At 30.6% G+C, this 23,077-nt stretch overlaps 1 protein-coding gene across 3 annotated transcripts in view; it reads right to left on the bottom strand.

Annotated features, from left to right (window-relative positions):
- Window positions 1-350: 350 nt before the first annotated feature.
- The window catches only part of Msr-110, a 39,051-nt gene continuing 16,324 nt past the window's right edge, over window positions 351-23,077 (bottom strand). For 2 of the 3 annotated variants that reach the window (XM_075307534.1, XM_075307536.1), the window contains 4 exons: window positions 2,115-2,371; window positions 1,389-2,052; window positions 809-1,316; window positions 351-611 (listed from right to left, as the gene is read on the bottom strand). In XM_075307534.1, coding sequence (XP_075163649.1) covers window positions 589-611; window positions 809-1,316; window positions 1,389-2,052; window positions 2,115-2,371 — 1,452 coding nt within the window. In that variant the 3' untranslated portion in view covers window positions 351-588. Of the gene's footprint in view, window positions 640-808; window positions 1,317-1,388; window positions 2,053-2,114; window positions 2,372-23,077 lie in introns of all 3 variants that reach the window. The other variant, XM_075307535.1, reaches the window with a different exon arrangement.

Below are 23,077 nucleotides of genomic sequence, written 5' to 3'. Positions count from 1 at the left end.
TTATAGATTAAATTAAGAAAGCAATCTTTCGCATCCCTCCAAATGAGCTTGAAGTTACTCAATACAATTTATTAAATCCGTTTTTGGTTTTCTTATGTACATAAACAATGATTTTATTTTTAAATTTCCTTAACAAAAAGTTATTGTTATGTATTTCAAATAATTCGAATGAAATTTCTTAAAAACTCTAAAAATTAACAACAATTATTACACATTTTTTTTAGAGAAGAACAAAGAATATATAGGGAAATATATATATAATAACAGACATACATAAATTTTATAAAGTGACAGAAAAAATATCATAGTCGAGAACAGATATAAAATATAAATAATAAATTTTACACACGTATGTTTTTTATATTAGATTTATTTATTGGAAGGACCAATTATTATTTTCTTACAATTAACCAAAAAAAAAAAAGAGAAAAATATTTAAAGTATACACTTTGAAGAAAAATATTACAGCTGCCATTGGTTATTGCTATTTCGGTGTATTTGTTGTTGATCTATAACGGATATTTGGAGATTCCTTTTGTGTTGAAATTAGCAGCAAAACATCACAGATGATTTAATACAATCAGATATTTAGACGGAACGTGGGTGGACAACTGTAAGAAGAAATAAAAAGAAAAAATTCTAAAAAATAATTTAAATCGTTTAATAAATCCATTCATGTAATGAATAGGGATTTTTAGTTGAAATAGGGATTGGTGAATTAGGTTTTAGGAATAGAAGAGTCAGGGAAATTGCCAGCACACCCAATTAAAATTATTTCACTTCAATCCCATGTTCTTGATATACTTACAATGTGGCCTTTCGGATTCATCGGCAGCCGAAGAGGAAGACGAAGAGTCATCATTTTGACCAGACATATCATTATGACCGTCCATCATTGGTACAGGTATGCTAACAGGTTGAGCCAGAGAACGGCCCCAACCGGGGTGACCCATGGGCATACGGCGATCAGGCATAGGTGGGATCATTGTATCGCGAGGCTGTTCGGGCAAAGGTTGCAAGATAAGTCGTTGGATTGGCATAGCTTGCATACGGGCTTGACGTTGTTGTTGTTCAGAATCTTGTTCAGATTGCTGGCTGTCTTGTTGTTGAGACTTTTCTTGGTCGCTGGTACTAGTGGCTTCACGGGGTTCTTCTTCATCTTCAGAACTGTTGCTATTATCCTCCTCATCGGAATCGGTGGCCAAACGACGGAATTCTTCATTGATGCGATCTTCAGTCATACGTTGGATATTTGCCAAATCTTCAGCGGTAATACCAGCACGTTCCAAGGCCAAATCTAAAGGCATACGTTGGATCTTGAACAAATCATATGAAATAGAAAAATTTATATTTAGTATTGGTTTAGTGGAAGTCATAATATTACATACTTGGAAGAAAGGCATTTGTGGACGATCTTGTTGCTGCTGATTTTCAGCTTGTTGTTGGGTCTGTTGTTGTTGTTGTGGTAGGGGAGCTTGATGAGGTGGTTGTTGTGATTGGATTTGTTGGGGAACATCATCAGCTACATGGATCAATTCTCTTAAAGGAATCTGATGAACTTGGATGCGTAAGACACGTTGAGGTTCAGGATGGGGAGCTTGCATCACTTGAGGTGGCATAGGAGGACGCATAGGCAACTGTTGGAATGGTGGTGGTGGAGGAGGCATTTGACGCAAGAAACCAGGCAATTGTTCGGGTTGGTGACGTTGCATCATAGGTTCCATACGTTGTGGCATATGAGTCAATGGGAAACGATTTGGAATGGGTCCGAATGGAATTGGCACTCTTTGGAAGGGGAAGAACATGGGACGAATGGATTCTACATCTTCATCGCTATCATCATCATCGTCTTCACTGCGAGAGCTCTTTGAGGAATCTTGTTCCTTGCTTTCATTGCCACTTTCGCAGAAAATTGAAATACGTTCACCGGTAATGCGAGCCTTTTTAGGTTCTGTGGTCAAATTCATGCCGAAGGGCAAAGCAACGGTTTTAGATGGCGAATCAACAAGCTCCTCAGCATGTTTACGTTCGACAACACAGTTCATGCGAGACCTATACCATACATGGAATAGAATTCGTTAGTGTGTAGTAGGCTTTGTGGTGGAGTTACTTACTTCTTGTTATTTTGCAAGAGGGCAGCTGCCAAATCACTCAAGTCCAATTCCAATGGAATTTTACCTGGATATTTTTGCATAACTTCAGCCTCTTCACTATCACTGTTAATCTTGTTCATGTTAAATTCTTCTTCGCTTGGGGAAGCTTTATTGGGTTTGCTCTCAACCTTCTTAACAGTCTCAATTTTATTGAGACTTTGTAAATCGTCATCGTTTACATTTTCACGTCCCAATAAGGCCTCAGCACGGGGAAGTTCCTAAAAAGAATAACAAATATGTATTTATTATAATTCTATTATCATTGTAAATGTTGTATGAAGTCAGTAATTGTAGTTTGGAATGCAGTATGATTGTTATGATTCTACCATTATAGACCGGTTTATCTCAATCGCTACCATCGACTCTTAAGTGACACCATAACAATCGTGGGAAATGTACCAACATTAAAAGTATTTTGCCATCACTATTGTTTGAAGAGCAATTTTGATATTTTGTGAAACACCAAGAATAAATTTTATATGATGTCAATAAGCATAGGTTGAAGTGCAGTATGATTGCTTCATATCATTTGTCCACTGTTATGGGAAATGTACCAAAACGTATTTTGTCATCACTATTGCTAAAAGAGCAATAGAGACACACCATTTTGATATATTGTGAAAAAACAATAGTAAAGAGCTTGTTATAAACATAGTTATTACGCTGTGAAAGGTATATTGGTGAAAAATTGTCAACATTCAAAATTGAATGCAGTCAAATTTTTCCGATATTTTTTCAGAGATGCTGCCTCAATAACTATGTTGACAGGGGATCAACCATAAAGAATTCCAATGATATAAGTGAGATCATTTTTTTTGATATACATCGAGCATCATTCGATGCTTTAGGAAACACACCTTCGTACCCTACAACACCCACACACAAAAAAACCATTTTGAGAGATGGTACCAAAAAAAAAAACGAACCAAAATGCGGAAATATTTGATAAAAATGTTTATTCGTGCATGTTACAACTGCACTATGCCTGCAGATATAATAACATTCGCCATACCAAACCAAGCATCTGCCTTATGCTGTCAAGCTATCTAAAGTTATGCTTAAATAAATTTTCCTAATACTACCTGGTATAACCACGTGAAGTACCGAGCACTCTAGTTAGCTAGCAATTGTGTTATGCAAGCAATACTAAGGCTAGTCAAAGCAGATAAAGCAAAAAAACATTTGTGAAATTTCATAAAACGAATCCCAGCTTATAGTTTTTATAGGGTCATTTCCTTTAAAAAAGCAAAAGTGAATGTACATTTTCCAACCAAGACACTTCATCTTCAGTTACCACTGCAGATGATCATCGACCATTTTTCAAATCATTAGCGTGCATCAAATTTTGGCAAAAAAAACTAAAACCTGTTTTATTTATTTGGACATATTTGTAATCGTTGGTTGAATTATATTTTTGTAATCGCTATAAATATAAGCGTGTTTGCTGCAGCTGGCTGCTGGAAAATACATTCAAATAAACAAAACTAGGGCTAGCAAACAAAAAATTGGAATTTGTTTCGCAAACATCGCAGGCTCTTCCATCAATTTTTTTTTTTAAAGAATAGGAAATAATTTAAAAATAAAAAAAAAGAAAGAGAATCGAATTAAAATTTCACACCCTGCGCCGTAAGATTTATTCACTTCCATGGAAGTTCGTTGTATATAATGCGCTTTACAGACTATCAGTTATTCCGGACGACAGTGCTCGTGTCGAACATATCCCATATATTGTGCACATTATAAGTTAAGTCCGAAGGCATAATCGATACTGCTGCATGTTTATGGGATTGATAACACATTTACCGATTATTTAGTCACCGCCGTCAAGTCGTATCGATCCGACAAACTGTAAGATTCCTTACGACATTCCGTCCGGAATAACTGATAGTCTGTAAAGCGCATAAGAAAAATAGTTTGTTAAATTTAAATGGAAAAAATATATTTGTACAAGAAGTCTTTCAATTTCTAAAAATCTCCTATGAACGAGCTAATATCCTATATCCACTTTTGAACTCCTTTTGTAAGTGCCCAAAAATGTCCAATGAATGTAAAATCCATCTTTCCATCATTTTTTGAATTGCAACTATATCACTCTGAATAACTTTTTGACCAAAATTATGTTCAGTATACACACATTTTCGTTCAAAAAACGTGTAATGGGAAAAATACATTTAATTTGTTGCAAACAAGTGTTTAATTCGCAACATAACTTAAAATGTCCAATATATGTATAGTGGTTTATGTCTTCGCTAAAACAACTTGTAATATTTCTAATGAAAAAATAGGAAATCTAACCTAGTACATGTGTCGAATACTTTTGAATTCATTTTAAGAAAAGTCAAATTTGATCAACGTTGCCAGTATTTTTCGGGCTCTTGTCCCCACAAATTCCCAATTTAATTTAAAATTCCCCACAAAAATCCCCAATACAGATTATGGCAAGTTTTTTGAAAATAGGAATAGGCTCTGCTGTAAAAAATCCGTCATAATTTAAAAATTGGAATTAAAAATCAGAATTAATTATTGGTGTAAAGAGTCAACGAATTTGTATCTTATGCAAATTGTCTTCGAAATGCTCGAGAAATAAAAATGGCAGTTGGATCAACATGTGTTGTTATTAGGTTTTTTTTACCGGGATCCCGTTCCCGGGAATTCGCTATTTTTTCGCTCCCGCTTTCCGGGGATTTAAGTGCGGAAATTCCCGGGAATTCTTTGCAGTATTTTATATAAAATGGAGGGATAAATACTACGAAAACATTATTTTTAGTACCATTGGGTAAATCATTATTCTCATTACTTTAATTTCAAATATAGATGGTGTATTCCTTCTGCGAATATTGACCGAATTGACCGAACATGTGCATATAGCGACTCTGTTTTACGATGGTGACATTGAAATAAGTTTCTTTCATTTCCATACAACTGTCCATTGTGACCATTGTAAAAGATTTTGTGTTTTGTTATTACAAAATATTTCTTATTTTAGCATAATATACATTGTTACACAAAAAAAAAATTTTCTGGTTCAATCACGAAATTAATTGATCCAATTAATTTTTAATTGAAATGTCTTCAATCACAGAAATGATAGTATCAATTAAAAAAACAATTAAGAGTCAATTAAAAAATTAATTGATCCAATTAAAAAATTAATTGATACTATTAATTTGTGTGACTGATTTTTATTTCAATTAAAAAATTTGTTGATTCAATTAAATTTTTAATTGAATATTTTTTAAAACTCAATTAAGATTTTAATTGGAAAAATTTTTTTAAATTTTTTTCTGTGTTGAAATAAGTTTCTTTGATTTCCATGCAATTGCCCATTGTGACCATTGTAAATTTTGTGTTTTGTTATTACAAAATATTTCTTATTTTAGCATAATATACATTGTTACACAAAAAAAGTTTTTTCTGGTTCAATCACGAAATTAATTTTTAATTGAAATGTCTTCAATCACAGAAATGATAGTATCAATTAAAAACTTAATTGATACTATTAATTTTTGTGAATATTTTTTTCAATTAAAAAATTTGCTGAATCAATTAAATTTTTAATTGAATATTTTTTAAAACTCAATTAAAATTTTAATTGGAAAAATTTGTGTGAAATTTTTATCTGTGTAGTTGTCCAGACAGCGCCTTATAAACGATTTCTAATGTGTTTGAATGTCTATATAAATACCACATTGGAGCAAGTTCCCTTTGACCGGGATCCCGGGAAATTCGAAAAAAAATCCCGCTTTCCCGGGAGTGTAAAAAGTCCGGGGAAAACCCCTAGTTGTTGTGAATCAAAACTTAGTTCTGAATAGCCAAGAAATAAAATTGGGTGATCTATCAAAAGGTGTTATTGCCACGATATGAACTCTGTTATATATGTATAGTATATATTTTCCAAATCAGTGATGTACGCAGATGAGGGGCCAACACTTCGACCCAAGTCCTTCCAAAATAATTTCACAATAGTAAAAAATTTCTTAGAAACAAAGTAAATTGTAAAGTAGCTCTTGGAATAGAAAGTTTTTTTTTGTATATTTTGAAGATTCTCTGTACAAAAGTTAAAAAAGTTCATATAGCCCATAAACTAAAAACTGATTTATTGTACTGACCAGATTTCGAAAATTCCCCACAAAAATCCACAAATTTGTGGAAATTCCCCACCAAATCGACAAGTCCACAAATCGAAAATTTTGTTCCCATCCACGAAAAAATGTCCCCGATTTGGGGAAAAATTTCCAATACTGGCAACACTGAAATTGATATCCTCGATAGATGAGATGACATCTCCGAAACAGTTGAAAATGTGTGTGTGTGAGTTTTTTTCTAAATATTCTCCAAACATCATGTTAACATTTTATAATTTCACAATAATATATGATTTCAACTAATAGACAACAATTCTGTTTTCGGTGTTATTTTGTTTTTCGCAATTTTTGAAATGTAAACGTCGTCATCAATAAAGTACAATAAAATGAACGAAATGACCGGTAAGTGGTGATCGACGGTACGCACACACCATAAAGTGAATAACCACTCTTTGTTATTTCGCTCTTAAAGTTTATTGACTTTAACATACTTTGCTTGTTTTCGTAGTTGTTGGTCTTAGTTGTAGTTAACAAACAAAAAATACAATAAAGATGGTTGGTTGCTAAAATAATTGTGTAATAATAAAAACCTAGGTTTATTTAAAAAAAGGTGTATCTTCAACATTATGTAAACCTTTGAATGGGGAATATGTCTTTTTGTTTTGTGTATTAATCTCATATTAAACGATTGGCAATCTAAATGATGTGACTGTTTTATAACTTATTTATCATTTCAGTTTTTGGCTATCGGACATTTTTATGAAGTATAATAAAGTATTTCATCAGTTTAAAAAATGGTTAAGATATGAGTAAAGTGACTGTTAGGTACACAATTCCATGAAAATGCATATTGAGTACTGCAGCCGTTTAAATAACATAACAAAAATTATGGAAAATAAATGAACTAGTGCAACGAGAAGAAAGATATTATAATATTTTTTAATAATGATTTTTTCGAATAACCTCTATCTATTCAGAGTATTATGATTTGGATGGGAAATTATTAGGAATTTTCAACAAGTTTTTAAATTTCTTTTTAAATAAAAAGACTTTGTGTGTTTACATGCTCTCATCGTTAAATATTGACACTATACAATCCCTTTGGAAATTGGCCTCTTTGCATTATTTTTTTTTGCAGTTACACACAAAATTTTTTTTCTGATTCAATCACGAAATTAATATGCTAGTTTATGAACATTATATGCTAGTTTATGAACATTATATGCTTGGACTTAAAAATATTGTGTTGAGTTCCGAACATATAATTTTTACGCCCAAACATATGAAAAACAGTCTTTTTTCGTCCGTGTAATTGTAAATTAATCCATACGGAGTCGATGTTAGATAGATTAAATACCTACCCATAAGTCACTTTAGTTCTTGATCGGTTTATATAAGAGTCTATATATAATTATGCTACGATATGGACCAATTTTTGTATGATTCTTACAGGGTCTATGCTGACATTTGAAATATATTAGTTCTGGATTCTGCATAATATACATGTTGGTTTATGAGTTTTATTATAAAATTTTAATAAAAAAGTAATACAAACAAAATCTTTTTTTTATATTGTTACTAATAATACAAATTTTTGAGTGTAGCAATAAATCATATTTAATTATGATTATGCGCCGTGGATTAAGGTGTTTTTTGTAACGATGTCACCAATTGTTCCATTCCACCGAATCATATGCAAGGCATGAAAAATTAAGTTAATTGACCTTTGTTGCCTGTGGATTTCGAACATAAACCTAGAAACGTATTACGAATGGCAACGAATATGGGTTATGGTCAAGTTAATAGAGAAAATAATTTGATGTTTTTTTTTAATAAATTGGAAAAAATATTAACATAATATATATATTCAAAACTATTTATAGTAATTATTATTATTATTATTTTATTTAAAATCATAATAATTTAACTAAGGTTTTCGACCTATATTTATAGTAATGTTTTGTTTGGTTAATATAAAATCATGGCCAATTTTAAGTTTCCAATATCATTTATTTATTCGATTTCTAAGATTTCACAAAAAATTTATGCAAAATGATTAGTGCACATTAGTTTGTTGACAATCGCAAATTCATTTAATTCTAACCACCATAATAATTTCCTCCTCACTTCCTTAATTAATAAAAACGCCATATAAGCTGAATTTCATTTTTGGGCCATCAAACATACTGAAAGGTAAGCGTAATTTATGAAAATTAGTCATACATTTTGTTTTTTATTCAAAAAAACCAGACTTGTGACCAAAACTTAACTGAAAAAATATCAAAGCCATAAATTTGCTATTTCGTTAAACCAGTTGAAGTCAAGGTTTGTATATTACTTTTTCTGACACATATAATTTTTTATCTCCCTCTCTTTTTCCATCCACTTCACAAAAAAAATGTATATATAAAGTGATGTGTTAAATTGCATGTATAAAAAAATCGAGAGAATAAACATTAGTACTGAGATGTTAATTGAAAGGGAAAATACCAGAGTAAACAAAATAGAAAAATAAAGTATGGAAGTTGTTCTAAATTATTGCTGTTGGTTGGATTTATCTAAACGCTAATATATGGTTTCGTTTATTAGTTTTCAATTTACACTTTGCGAGAGTGGTCAAAAGCAGATGAAAGCCAGCCAAGCTTAAATATAGAAAAATAAATGGTTTTGGTTCAGAAAAAATTAATTACATTATGGACTATCAGTACCTATATTGTATTCCCCAAAATTTAAAATTTTTTTAAAATATGAAGTTTGTCATTTCAAAAAAAAAAACAAAGATTAATAATAGCTTTGGGGGGTTACACTGAAAAAAATATATATTGTATTGATCAAAAAGATATATTGTCGTTAAAATATGAATGTGTCGTATATTGTCGTTAAAATATGAAAGACCCATACAAAGAGTTTGATAAAAACTTTTTGATAAACTTTTTAATAAAGCCGTTCTTATACTTAGGAGATTCGATTTAAATTTGGTACATTTCCATAAAAGAACAAATCTTGAATCCTATTGAAGTCGTACTTAAATTCAATGATACAAGCTAAAATTTATTCAAAAATAGGCGATGGCTTTATTTTGAAAACACTTTTTACTTGAAACATGGTACAATTTTTACTGAATTTGGAAATTGCAATTGACTTTTAATGGACTTTAATACGAAATGATTAAAAAACTGAAAGTATATATATATATATATATATATATATATATATATATATATATATATATATATATATATATATATATATATATATATATATATATATATATATATATATATATATATATATATATATATATATATATATATATATATATATATATATATATATATATATATATATATATATATATATATATATATATATATATATATATATATATATATATATATATATATATATATATATATATATATATATATATATATATATATATATATATATATATATATATATATATATATATATATATATATATATATATATATATATATATATATATATTTTCAATTTTTTTCTCCAGTATCAATTACGCAAAACTCAAATTTGCAAAATAATTGTACACTGAAAAAAAAAGCATGCCAAGTTCCATAGATTTTGTCTTTACTTTAAAATTTTTGTGTTGATTCCGAGCCAAAGAAGCGGAGTAAGGATACTTTTAAGACACAATTCTCTTTTAAATTTGGGTTTTGTGTACTTGCTTCTAGGAAGCAAATTTTAATTTTTCGCTTTTTCCCTTCATATGCTCTCAAAGTCCTTTAAAAACGAGTTAACGACAACTTTATTTTCCAAATTAAGACTCGACTTCCAGTAGAAATTATGCTATGTTTCAAGTAAAAAACGTCTTTAAAATAAAGAGTTGAAAAACATGTCCTATATTTGAACGATTTTTTGCTTTGTAGTCAAGATGCAAAAAGACAACAAATTTAAAGAAAATTTCATTAAATTGAAAGTTTTTTTTTTTTTTGAATTATTAAAGTCCAGTTGACCTTAGCCCAAACATTTTTTCTTTAATCTCATGACAGCCATTTTTAAGTAAAATCACTTAATTATAAGGACAATAGGACTTCATTGAAAAGTTTATCGACTTTTGGACAAGGAAAAAAAACTTTATATTAGAGAAATGGGTTTTCTATGCTAAGCAAAATTTGCACAATCCTCACGACAATATTTTTTTCAGTGTATCTTAAATGCATCCTTCCATTCATTCATTGTATCTAAATCAATATCAGAATCAGATTAAAACATTGGAACCGGGCGAGTTTTTTCAGTGAATAAACCATGTCTGTGTTTAGATGAGTGCATAGTTTGTTAAAAGAAGGAAAGCTTACCTCGCATCTGGAGATCACTATAAAAAGAGACTACACTTTTCCTATGTGTATGATTTTTATAAATATCAAAGAAGCTATAAACAAATCATATATTTCGTAAAAATTATGAATTATTAGCCATCGAAAACCTAAGGTTCCACTAGCTATTACCAAGTTTTTATGTTTTCGTATCATACATTTGATTAAGAAAACAAATTATTTTCTTTTCATGGTAGCCTATCATCGCAACAAGCATTCATGCTTTTATTTATAGTTACGTATGTATTATTCGAGCTTTATGGACAAAGAATATTTAGGGAAATTTTGATGAATTGAGGCATTGAAAAGAAAATGTCAGATACAGTTCTATACATGCCTGACTATAAATTATTTTCATTAGAAATTTTGATTTTATTCGATCTTTCTATTGGATAAATTATTTTCTTCATTATAAGTTTCCAACAAAGGTATTACGATTCATATGTGATACGAGTACCATAATTTGTTTCATATCTTACAGAATTATTAAAAACAAACTTTGTATAAAGAATATATTTGTACCAAAGATTAAACTACGTCCTCTTCGAATTTTATAATTACACATCAAAATGTATGCCATTTGAAAATTAAGAACTCGTAATTGTCATTTTAATTGTTATTTAACTAATTAAAAATAATTGTGGTTTTATACGGGGATTTTTAATTAATGTTTATTTACTTGCAAACCACCGGTACAAAACTTTGGAAAAAAAATGAATCCACAAACTTCTATTAGATTACGTGTTGAAAACAAAACAGATTTAGAAAAACTGGTTTCACATACTTTAAGTCGCCATCAATAATTGGGTACAATAATTCTTGAGATATATCAGTTGAGGAAAAAAGCATACAAAACTTGTGTTTTCTATACCAGTGTGCCAACAGGGCAGCTAACACGCAAATATTCTACAATATTCTATCGTGCAAAATTCCCCATTCTATGGCGTCAAAGTATGAGAGAACAAAAATGAAAACAATGAAGAGCACACAAAAAAATTAACGTAGGAATAAAAATAAAAAACACATAAAACCCCCCGAAAAAATATAATAATGATTAAAAACGCTAAAACAAACACTATTCATGAGATAGGAGATTTGAAAGCTTAAAGTGCTTCCATGTGTGTGAAAGATCGAGACAAAACAAAAGCAAAAAAAAACATGGTTTATTACATAATTTTTCCAAATGCCCAAACTACTTTTCGAAATAGACTCACACATTTGCACAAATACTCACGCAAACTTCAACAATGAAAAACCGAAAAGTTTCGACAAGAAAACCATACCAAAAAAAAAAATATTTCATTTTAAAAACAAACACTTCTACAATAACAACAACAACAGCTATAATAAACAATGTTTGTGGCTGTGTGTACTTAACGTTTGTTCATCGTCTAAGCAAACGAAACGAAAGACTTAAGACACAAACAAGACTATTTGAACAATGCAGAGATAAAAAACCGACAATGGTGGAATTGATTGTTACCACAATTTTTTGTTTGTTTTCATCATTTTTATTTTGTTGGTTGTTATTATTATAGCCATAAACTATTCATACCAGGAGTAAAATGATAAAGTAGTACCCATATTAATGAAACTGCATGACTATTTGAAGATGAAAAAGTTAAATTCAATACTTTTGTAAATCGGGAATATGAAATTGTCTAGCAAGAAGAAAACGTGGAACCTGAAATAATACGTATCTTAATTTTATGGATTTATCATGAGAAATTTCTGCGGTATTCTATACCCTCTCAGCAATGCAGGGGAGTGTTTTTAAGCAAATTTAAGTGATTTCACCCAATGGGAAAAGCCATTCTTTGCTATAAAAAGGACGGCCATTGTCATCGATTCGAACCTAGAATCCGGCAGCACACATTGATAAGGGTTGAATAGTCTAAGCGACCCTAAAAAATAACTGGCTGACACTACACCTAAACCCTAACCTACAAAATATTATTTCTCGAGCTGTCTGTTTCGTTATTTGATACAAAAATTTAAAAAAAAATGGAAATCGAACCACACATCAACAATTAGCACATACTCCATTATTCCCCTTTTCATTTTTATGAATATAAATGTTTGCCATAAAGTAAAATAATTCCGATTTTATTCATCATCATCTGTACAGTTTAGTGTTACAGTATTTCTGAAAAGACTGAAAAAAAAACAAAGACAAACGAATGATTTAAGACAAAAACAAAGTCGCTTGTTTTCTCAGTCTTCTCAAAAACGTTGCCAACAAATAGTCGACTACAACTTCAATAGTGTATATTCCTCAACACTTCGTAAAGTAACCGGCTTGTACATTACACATGATGACGATGTCTGCAAAACCAAAAATGCAATAAAAAATGTAAACGGTGCCATGCACCAACTACTCGAACTCGAATGATAGATAAAACAAAAACAAAGACAAAAAAGTATATCTGCAGATTGCAAAGGCAAACGATCACCTTAAATGGTGATGAGTTGGTATATAGCTTGAATATTCAAGCCCACTATGTGCAATTCAAGTCTTATGCAGTTGTTCTGTTTTTATTTCTTTCGCGATTCAACTTTGGCATTTGTCAGGATATTCATAAAATGCTTTCACTTTAACATCGCTAACAACGACGTCATCACCATAGTCATCTGCTTCGTAAGTAAAGATTGAAATATGAATCGACTGTTATTGTTGTATATGCAATTTCATATTTCAATTGATTTTTCTTTACCACAGCAAGTAATGGAATTAAAAAGAAACACTAATCTTAATGGTTTCCATTTTAAATTTTTTTTTGCATACATTTAATTTTTAATCATTTCATGTTTAGAGCTTGTTGTCGAAGTAGTTGCTCTAATCCATTGAAATTGTAATAGTCATAGATAGATGTCATTATCAATAGAAATAGGTGATTATGTTTATGGTAAGGCGTTGCACAGTACACTTCAATAAATATAGAAAACCGAAGTTGTCCCATTTAGATGAGATGATTTGGGAAATTAAAGATATGATTAACATCTATAGGTGTGTACTATGTTCGGTTTTCGAGTTGAAAATCACTTTATTTTCGCGATTACTTTTCCTGAAATAATCAAAATTATAAATGAAAACAGACATATTCCTGTAAAGTCTTGCCGAAATATATAGGAACAAGAAATTGCACGTCAATTGAGTTAATTTATCTGCTTCATATTGAACTGTTTTAATAAAGTAACCGCGAAAATTTCAACGCGAAAAGCGAACATAGTACTTACCTTATCCTTTGGCTGTATTTCTGCAACGAAGACGATTCACATATTCGTGAAGATGAAAAAAATATTTTCCCGTGTAGTAGAACTTTATGTTACAATAATCAATTTTCCATTAAACAATGAAACAGTTCGTTCTATTAAGAACATGTTAATTGTCATTATGCGAATGTTTAGTAAGATTTCTTCGATTTCCAGAAAATGTTTGCAAGATTGTGCTTTTAAGACACATTTTTCACAAATCAAAATTCTCAAAAGCCTTTTTCGTACACAGAAAAAATATAACCAAAATACACAATCAATTAAAAAATTAACTGATACAATTAACATTTTAATAAAAAAAATAATATAATAGAATTAAGAAAATTAATTAAATTTGTTTAAATAAAATATTTATAATCCCAAATAATATTTTAATTAAATAAAAAAATCCTATTATAATATAATTAAACATTTTGTTAGGAAATAATTATACTATCCAGCAGTTAATTAGATTTTGTCTCAAATTTAAGGAAAGAAAGTATAAAATCTTATAAAATTACAAGAAAAATATTTAAATTCCAAGATTTTTTTTCTGTGTATCCAATGTGAACCACAGTCATATCCATCGTTGGCGTTTTTGTAATTGTGTTTATTGTTCATATCAATTGTTGCATGTTTTATGGAAATTTGCTTCATTGATTTCATTATTGTTACTTGAATCTCAAATGCAAAATGTATGGCAGTTACCTTCAGATACATTTATTTTTAGTATTTTGTATAAGTACACAATACAAACAGACGGATATTCAGACCGGTATGCAATCATGCATATATATGCACATGTGTACTTACAATGTATGTCTATATGACTGTGCAGATACATACGAATGTATCCATCCATCTATCTTTCTCTATTTGTATTTTGCTTTAATTTATGAGTTTGCATTTGTACAGATGGCCAGCTAGCTAGTTTATGCTATGGAATAATGGTACTATTTAAGGTACCCTTTGTCATGAACCATATCGTCCAAAGTGTTGTATTTCATAACTACCGACTTATGGAAATGATTGGATTTTTTTGTTATTGGTTTATGAAATTATGTGGGAGATTGATTTCAAAACTGAATGTTGACATCTTCTGTTTTCGAAGCAATTGAGCAAATTGATTTCTTAAAAAAAAACAATCAAAAAAACAAAAAAAAAAGCGTCAACTGTATCTATTCGTGATTATTATTTTTGTTGAGTGGAAGACCAGTTTGAATAAATACTTTCTATCAAATTGTAGGCTATTAAACAAACAATCAAACTTGAAGTACTCATAAAAAAGGGAACACGTTTACGTCCCTCCGTTAAAGTCGTATGTCTTTGAACTAAGAAAAACTTTCCTTAAAGTGAACAAAAATATTTTTTGATTTATCTTTAACTTATATTTTGAATCTATAAATTTAACCCTTAAATATACAAGATCACCGATATAAAAAATATATATAATATGCAAAATGATAAAAAAAAACAATAGCATTTTTTCCAAAACAATGTTATGTGTTTTTTTTTATGAAATACAAATAAACAATTTGATTTTATTAGAAAATAATATTATTTAATTTCCAAATTGTAGTTTTTTTAATCTACACACAGAAAACAAATTTGTTGTGTCAACTAATTTTTTTGCCAACCATATTATTTGGTTCCATCTACTATCAGAATTTAACCTACGTTATTTGTTATTGCAACGACTTGAAATTGGTTGTTGTTTATAAGTTGGACTTGCTCACAATGACAGATTTAGGCAGTTTGGCTTAAACTCTAACATTTTCAAGGGCATTACCTATGGTACAGAAGGTGCCATTTAAAGGATTGACCTTCGAGCCTTCACTGAAAAAAATATTGTCGTGGGGTCAAAGATTTCATGTCTTTAAAATACGAATGTAAATTTTGCTTAGCGTAGAAGACGCATTTCTCTAATATAAAGTTTTTTCCTTGTCCAAAAGTCGACAAACTTTTCAATGAAGTCGTATTATCCTTATAATTAAGTGATTTCACTTAAAAATGGGTATCATAACATGAAAGAAAAAATGTTAGGGCTACGGTCAACTTGAAAAATTCTTTAAATTTAATGAAATTGTCTTTAAATTTGTTGTCTTTTTGCATCTTGACTACAAAGCAAAAAATCGTTCAAATATAGGACATGTTTTCCAACACTTTATTTTAAAGACATTTTTTACTTGAAACATAGCATAATTTCTACTGGAAGTCGAGTCTTAATTTGGAAAATAAAGTTGTTGTTAACTCGTTTTAAAGGACTTTGATAGCATATGAAGAAAAAAAGCTGAAAAAGCGAAAAAATTAAAATTTGCTTCCTAGAAGTAAATACACAAAACCCAAATTTAAAAGAGAATTGTGTCTTAAAAGTATCCTTGTATTCTCCGCTTTTTTGGCTCGGAATCAATACCAAAATTTTTAAAGTAAAGACAAAATCTTTGGAACCGGGCATACTTTTTTTCAGTGTATTTGGAATATTTGGTCATACGTGCTTTCTGTGTGCTCATGGCTTTCCATAATTGCCAAACTTAACAAACTATTCGGAATTTTCTCTTGCCTTGAATAAATTTTATAGAAATGTCGATTTCCAAATATATGTTGCAGCAACATGTCCCATTAATAACTACCAAATTTGTTACCACAACCAATTTATTTATGGTACACGCAGAGAAGGTTAGGTTAGATGGCAGTCTGATGTATCAGGCTCACTTAGACTATTCAGTTCATTGTGATACCACATTGGTGAACTTCTCTCTTATCACTGAGTGCTGCCCGATTCCATGTTAAGCTCAATGACAAGGGACCTCCTTTTTATAGCCGAGTCCGAACGGCGTTCCACATTGCAGTGAAACTACTAGAGAAGCTTTGAAACCCTCAGAAATGTCACCAGCATTACTGAGGTGGGATAATCCACCGCTGAAAAACTTTTTGGTGTTCGGTCGAAGTAGGAATCGAACCCACGACCTTGTGTATGCAAGGCGGGCATGCTAACCATTGCACCACGGTGGCTCCCACACGCAGAGAAGGAATATGAGCACCCCAACCATGTTTCAAGAGTATACTGTTATTTTTTCACGGGAAACATTTAATATGTTTGTCGAGACCATCTTATTTTCTCGGAATTTCGGAAACCATGTTTTGTTTGTCGAGAAAAGAATATTTTTGCGACAAAAATGTTACATAGTCGCCGTGAAAAAGTAACATGGTGCTCTTGAAACATGTTTGAGGTGATCATATTCCTTCTGTGGGTGTACAAACTTTGGAGACGCTTTGAGAAAAAAAAATCTGTTAACACAACAATGCGGAACAGAATGATTTTTTTTTTAATGAATAGCTTTATAACAAACAATATTTGGTCGTGAGTACTAGCATTTGACTGTATTGACATTTTATTTGTTATAACAACCATTAAATAAAAGAAATAACTGACATATGATCCACACAACTAAAACTGATGCGTCTCAACTATCTTTTTATTGTGGTGATCGAATTTCAAGCAACCCTTTCTCTGGCGGTGTGGTCAAAGTTTGATTTTCAATTTTGTCTGTAGATTACTCAGAAGTACTACAAAATTTCCGGAAAAACATATTAAAAAAAAAAAATAGCGTTATGATGTTCTCAATGCAACAAACTTGATTTCATGGTGAAAGTTTTAAGTCGCAAGATTGTATATTAAGATTGTGCGCATTTAAGGGTTAAGATATAAAAGCTTCAATTATAGTCTAGACAAATTTTATATTTATGTTTTTAAGTTTTTTAATTTGATGTATCTGTTATAATTTTGATTTTTAAACTTGCATTTGTTTGTACGTTAATAGCTTCATTAATATATTAGAAACAAAGATTGAAAACTTGATAAATGATCTGTATCGTAATTTTTATGTTATTGTCTCCTAGAGTTAAAGCTAGATAGGTTCCTTACAAATGTTTTTATTTTAAAGACCCTGCAACATAACAGATAAATTAATCAATTTATATTTTTCCTTAAAACGTAAATATTTACTTTGAGATGTTACATCCTAGATAGAATTTAAAAATGTAAATTTATGAAAGTATCTTTACTTTGTTGTATGCGGTTTATAAAAAACCATTAAATCAAGGATTCAAGAATCTCATATCAAATCCTAACTTGTATTTGAAAGTTTTTATATCTTCGAAACCAGCTATTCATCAATCGTAGTTAATATAAAGATGAGTTCTTTAGATCAAAACTGTTTTACTTTATATTTTACATCACATTTTGTGTCTTAAAATTCATTTCACTAATTTTAAGAAAGTCTACAAAAGTTTCCATCTTTTCTTAAACAAAAAATCATTGTATAATTTATCATTATTTACCGATGAACTCTACCATTATTTCAATTACGCAAATCGTATAGAAACTTTATGGTCAATTGAACAAAGGTTCATTTACATCAGTTTTCATGGACACAACTTTCGTAAAATACGGCAAATTGGCTTGACTACAGGTTTTTTTTTAAATATTGTTTACATAGCGAAACAAAGAAATATCGGCGATAGATCTCACTGTCACAATAATTGAGGTTTTCTAGTATAGTTATACTCGTTGTTGCAGGTTTTTCCATATTACAAAAGCAGAAACTAATAAAGCATGAAATTAATTTTGTTTAATACCCGGTCATTTATGAATTGCAAAAATAGAAAAATAACATGAAAAAGTGAAACAACCCATCTATATGAAAACAATAGGCCAATATTAGATGGTTATTGTAATTATATATAAGTACGTAAGCTTGTAACTACAACTGAGTACAGTGGAACATTTTCTTATTCTTAGGTCAAAAATGAAACTTTTTCTAAAGTCTGAACGAACCATAAAAAATGCCGTTCAAAGAGATAATTTTTTTGCTTACTTTGATGAAATGAATTATAAATGTGAAAAAAAAAATAAAATAAAACTGATGTAGAATATTTTACGAAATTTGCACAAAATGGTTCAGATTTTCAGAATATTTTATTTAAAATTTGTTCATACTTTTGTAACTAAGTAAATTTTATATAAATTGTACACTGAAAAAAAGCATACCCGGTTCCAAAGATTTTGTCTTTACTTGAACAATTTTGGTATTTATTCCGAGCCAAAGAAACGGAGAATACAAGTAAGGATACTTTTAAGACACAATTCTCTTTTAAATTTGGGGTTTGTGTACTTGCTTCTAGGAAGCAAATTTTAATTTTTCGTTTTTCAGCACTTTTTCTTCATATGTTATCAAAGACCTTTAAAAACGAATTAACGCCAACTTTATTTTCCAAATTCAGACTTGACTTCTGGGAAAAATTATGCTATGTTTCAAGTAAAAAACGTCTTTAAAATAAATTGCTGAGAAACATGTCCTATTTTTGAACGATTTTTTGCTTTGTAGTCAAGATGCAAAAAGACAACAAATATGGAGACAATTTCATTCATTTTAAAGAAATTTTCTGAACTATTAAAGTCAAGTTGACATTACCCAAAAAATTTCTTTCATGTTATGATACCCATTTTTAAGTTAAATCACTTAATTATAAGGACAATACGACTTCATTGAAAAGTTTATCGACTTTTGGACAAGGAGAAAAACTTTCTTTTAGATAAATACGTCTTCTATTCTATTCATATTTTAAGGACATGAAATCTTTGGCATCACGACAATATTTTGTTCAGTGTAGCTGTCCTCAATTTCCTCTAGCACTAAAGATATTTCAAAAAATTTTAACTCCATTTTTTTTTCTTTCAAAATATGAAATTTTCTTAAACAACATCAAAAAATCATTATTTTTATACCCTCCACCATAGGATTATTAACTTTGTCATTCCGTTTGTAACACATCGAAATATTGCTCTAAGACCCCTTAAAGTATATATATTCCGGGTCGTGGTGAAATTCTGAGTCGATCTGAGCATGTCCGTCCATCCGTCTGTTGAAATCACGCTAACTTTCGAACGAAACAAGCTATCGACTTGAAACTTGGCACAAGTAGTTGTTATTGATGTAGGTCGGATGGTATTGCAAATGGGCCATATAGGTCCACTTTTACGTATAACCCCCATATAAACGGACCCCCAAATTTGGCTTGCGATGCCTCTAAGAGAACCAAATTTCATCCGATCCGGCTGAAATTTGGTACATGGTGTTAGTATATGGTCTCTAACAACCACGCAAAAATTGGTTCACATGTTTGGGGAACGTTTGTCGACAGCCAAGTCTGGATCGGGGGAAATCGAAAACCGGAAGCCGCTGAGACGACAAAGAGAGTTGCCGGTAGTTTCAAGCGAAACCCTTACCTCTCTCTCCGAGATGCCGCAAATAAGCTGGATGTATCGTCTACAACCGTGCATCGAGCCAAAAAACGAGCCGGACTATCGACTCACAAGAAGATAGTGACTCCAAATCGCGATGATAATCAAAATACGACGGCCAAAGCGCGATCCCGGAGGCTGTACACGACGAAGTTTGACTGCGTGGTAATGGACGACGACTACAAGCAGCTTCCGGGACAGGAGTTTTATACGGCAAAAGGAACATCACATCGGTCCATAATTATATATAGCCCCGATATAAACCGATGCCCCGATTTGGCTTGCGGAGCCTCTAAGAGAAGTAAATTTCATCCGATCCGGCTGAAATTTGGTACATGGTGTTAGTATATGGTATCCAACAACCATGAAGGAATTGGTTCCTATCAGTTCATAATTATATATAGGCCCCATATAAACCGATCCCCAGGTTTGACCTCCGGTGCCTTTTGGAGAAGCAAAATTCATCCGATCTGGTTGAAATTTGGTACTTGGTGGTGGTATATGATATTTAACAACAATGTGAGTAGAAGTTTCTACGCAATCCATGGTGGAGGGTACATAATATTCGGCCTGGCCGAACTTACGGCCGTATATACTTGTTTTAATAAAGTTTCTTCACTTTGACAAAAAATATTAACTAATTTGTCGCATGTTACAATTAGTAAAATATTTTAGTTCTTTCATGGTGAGTTCACTTTTTTAGGTGTGTGCATTGAAAATTGAAGATTTCTCATGCTTAATATTATTTAAACAACAGGTAACAGGGCTGTCCAATTTTTAACATATTGTAGATTGATGTGCCTTACCAGCAGCTTTTGTTACAGTGCAACGATAATGATGACGATTATCGCTAACTTAGTAATGAGAATGGGGAACATTCAATAAATGGATATTTTTCGCATGTCCAATAACAAAATTGGAAAACAATTTTTGTCATTATTTTGTAATTTCTTCTTATCGATATAATTTTAGATGCGAGCTCTTGGCTCTGGCATGTAAAAGCCTAGCCTTATTCTCGCTTGCATTGGCGAAAATGACCATTCATTATTTGCATGCGGAAAATCTATTGTTTTTTCCCGGGAAATAATTTCGCGATTTTCTATTGTTGTTGGTGAGCACAAATTAAAAGCAAAAAAAAAAAAAATACATAATGAACCTTGATGATTATACCCATAAATGGTAGAAAACAACAGAAGCGAAAATAATAAGTTAAAGCATTCATCAGTACCATAGTACGGTCCATACCAGCACGAGCGGATGGACAATGTTTTATGGTTGATTGTTTAATAGATGTCTCTGCAACTCATTAATTGTGAAACTAATCGCTATTTAAGTATTCTTTGTTTTTTTTTTTTTTTTTTTTTTTTTTTTTGCAGAGGGTGGGTATAATTAGTTTGTTTTTTTTTGTGCTATACCATACAAATTATTGTTGGGTAAAATAATTTATACATTTTTTTATATATTGTCCAATACATATAATACCCCATTCACATTAGGCTCGAAATCTACTAAAAGTAGATTTGAAATCCATTTTTTATAAAGCAAATGACAGTTGAAATCTAGTTAAAGTGGATTTTAGAAGTGTAATGTGAATGAGGTATAATAGTATTTTTTATGTCGATTTTTAAACATATATTTATTTATCTATTAATTTGTTAGAAAATAATTTCAATTTGTTCTTCGAATGCCAAATGAGGTATTTTTTATATCAATGGATAATTAAGAAATGGCTTAATACGAGATATTTTGGTCCATAGATTAAATTTTGTGAATGTATTGCGTAATTTAAGACATTAAAAATGCAAATATTTTGACACTACACCCTCAAAAAAAATCGCCTCTCTAACATATGTTCCAAACATATTTTGCAGGAAGCACATATATTATTGGATACTGCCGAAACATTAATATGTTTGTTTTATGTGAACATATAATATGTTAGGAAGCATTTTGAGCCCAAAAATATTATATGCTTGGCAGAATTTTCTCCAAAGAAGATTGTGCTCATTCCCTAACATAATTTTCACTTCCACGAAATTTTTTAGTTCTTGGCACCTTTTTCTGTAATACAAATAATGTTGAAGAAATTATTCAATTTTATAATTTTTTTAAATTTTACCTTTCGCCTGGACGGAGAATCGAACCGAGGACCATACAGTTTGTAAGCCAACACACTACCACTGAGCTACGTAGCTGTTGTAGTCACCAGTAGACAATTATCGTTATAAGTTACATTTATATAGCATAGTTTGCAGCGCCCACGAGCCCATGCAAACATAACATTATTTAACAGAAACATACATGTGTTGGCAACGTGGAGCAGTGGTTAGCATGTCTGCCGTACATGCAAAGGGTCGTGGGTTCAATCCCTGCTCCGACCAAACACCATTTTTTTTTTAATTTACACATTTATATTTATACTATATTAAATTTTTATAATGAAACTTCGAAATGTGGGTTACAGTCAGAAACAGTGCTTGATATAAACGAAATGGACTGAGCTTTTGGCTAAGATATTATTTTTTTATTGCAGAAATAACAATTTTGTAATAAAAAACTGGTTTTGGTATAAAAGTTTGAAATTTTGGAAGGAATTCAAAAACTCTAACAAAGGAAGAACGTGGGGTCGAGTATAAACATACATAAATAATTTTAGAATATACACAAATTAAATAATAATTAGGCTTAAATTAAATAACATTTAGACTTAAGCATATACAATTTTTGGCCTTATCATAAAGCAGTTTCCGAAACAACATATAAGCGGTTTCACAGAAATTGCTCTCTTTTGATTCTCTCGCTGTGTTAATTTGATATCTTTCGTCGACCCTCCCGGTTTTTATCTCTATTTCGTTCTCTATACTCTCTCTCTCTGTCGCTCTCTGAATAAAATATCACAACATATATATGTTTACTCGAAATTTGTAA

The sequence above is a fragment of the Haematobia irritans genome, chromosome 4, assembly GCF_050003625.1.
Source record: "Haematobia irritans isolate KBUSLIRL chromosome 4, ASM5000362v1, whole genome shotgun sequence".
Taxonomy (NCBI): Eukaryota; Metazoa; Arthropoda; class Insecta; order Diptera; family Muscidae; genus Haematobia; species Haematobia irritans.
The sequence above is the reverse complement of the archived record's forward strand: the minus strand, read 5'-3'. Positions and strand labels throughout refer to the sequence as shown.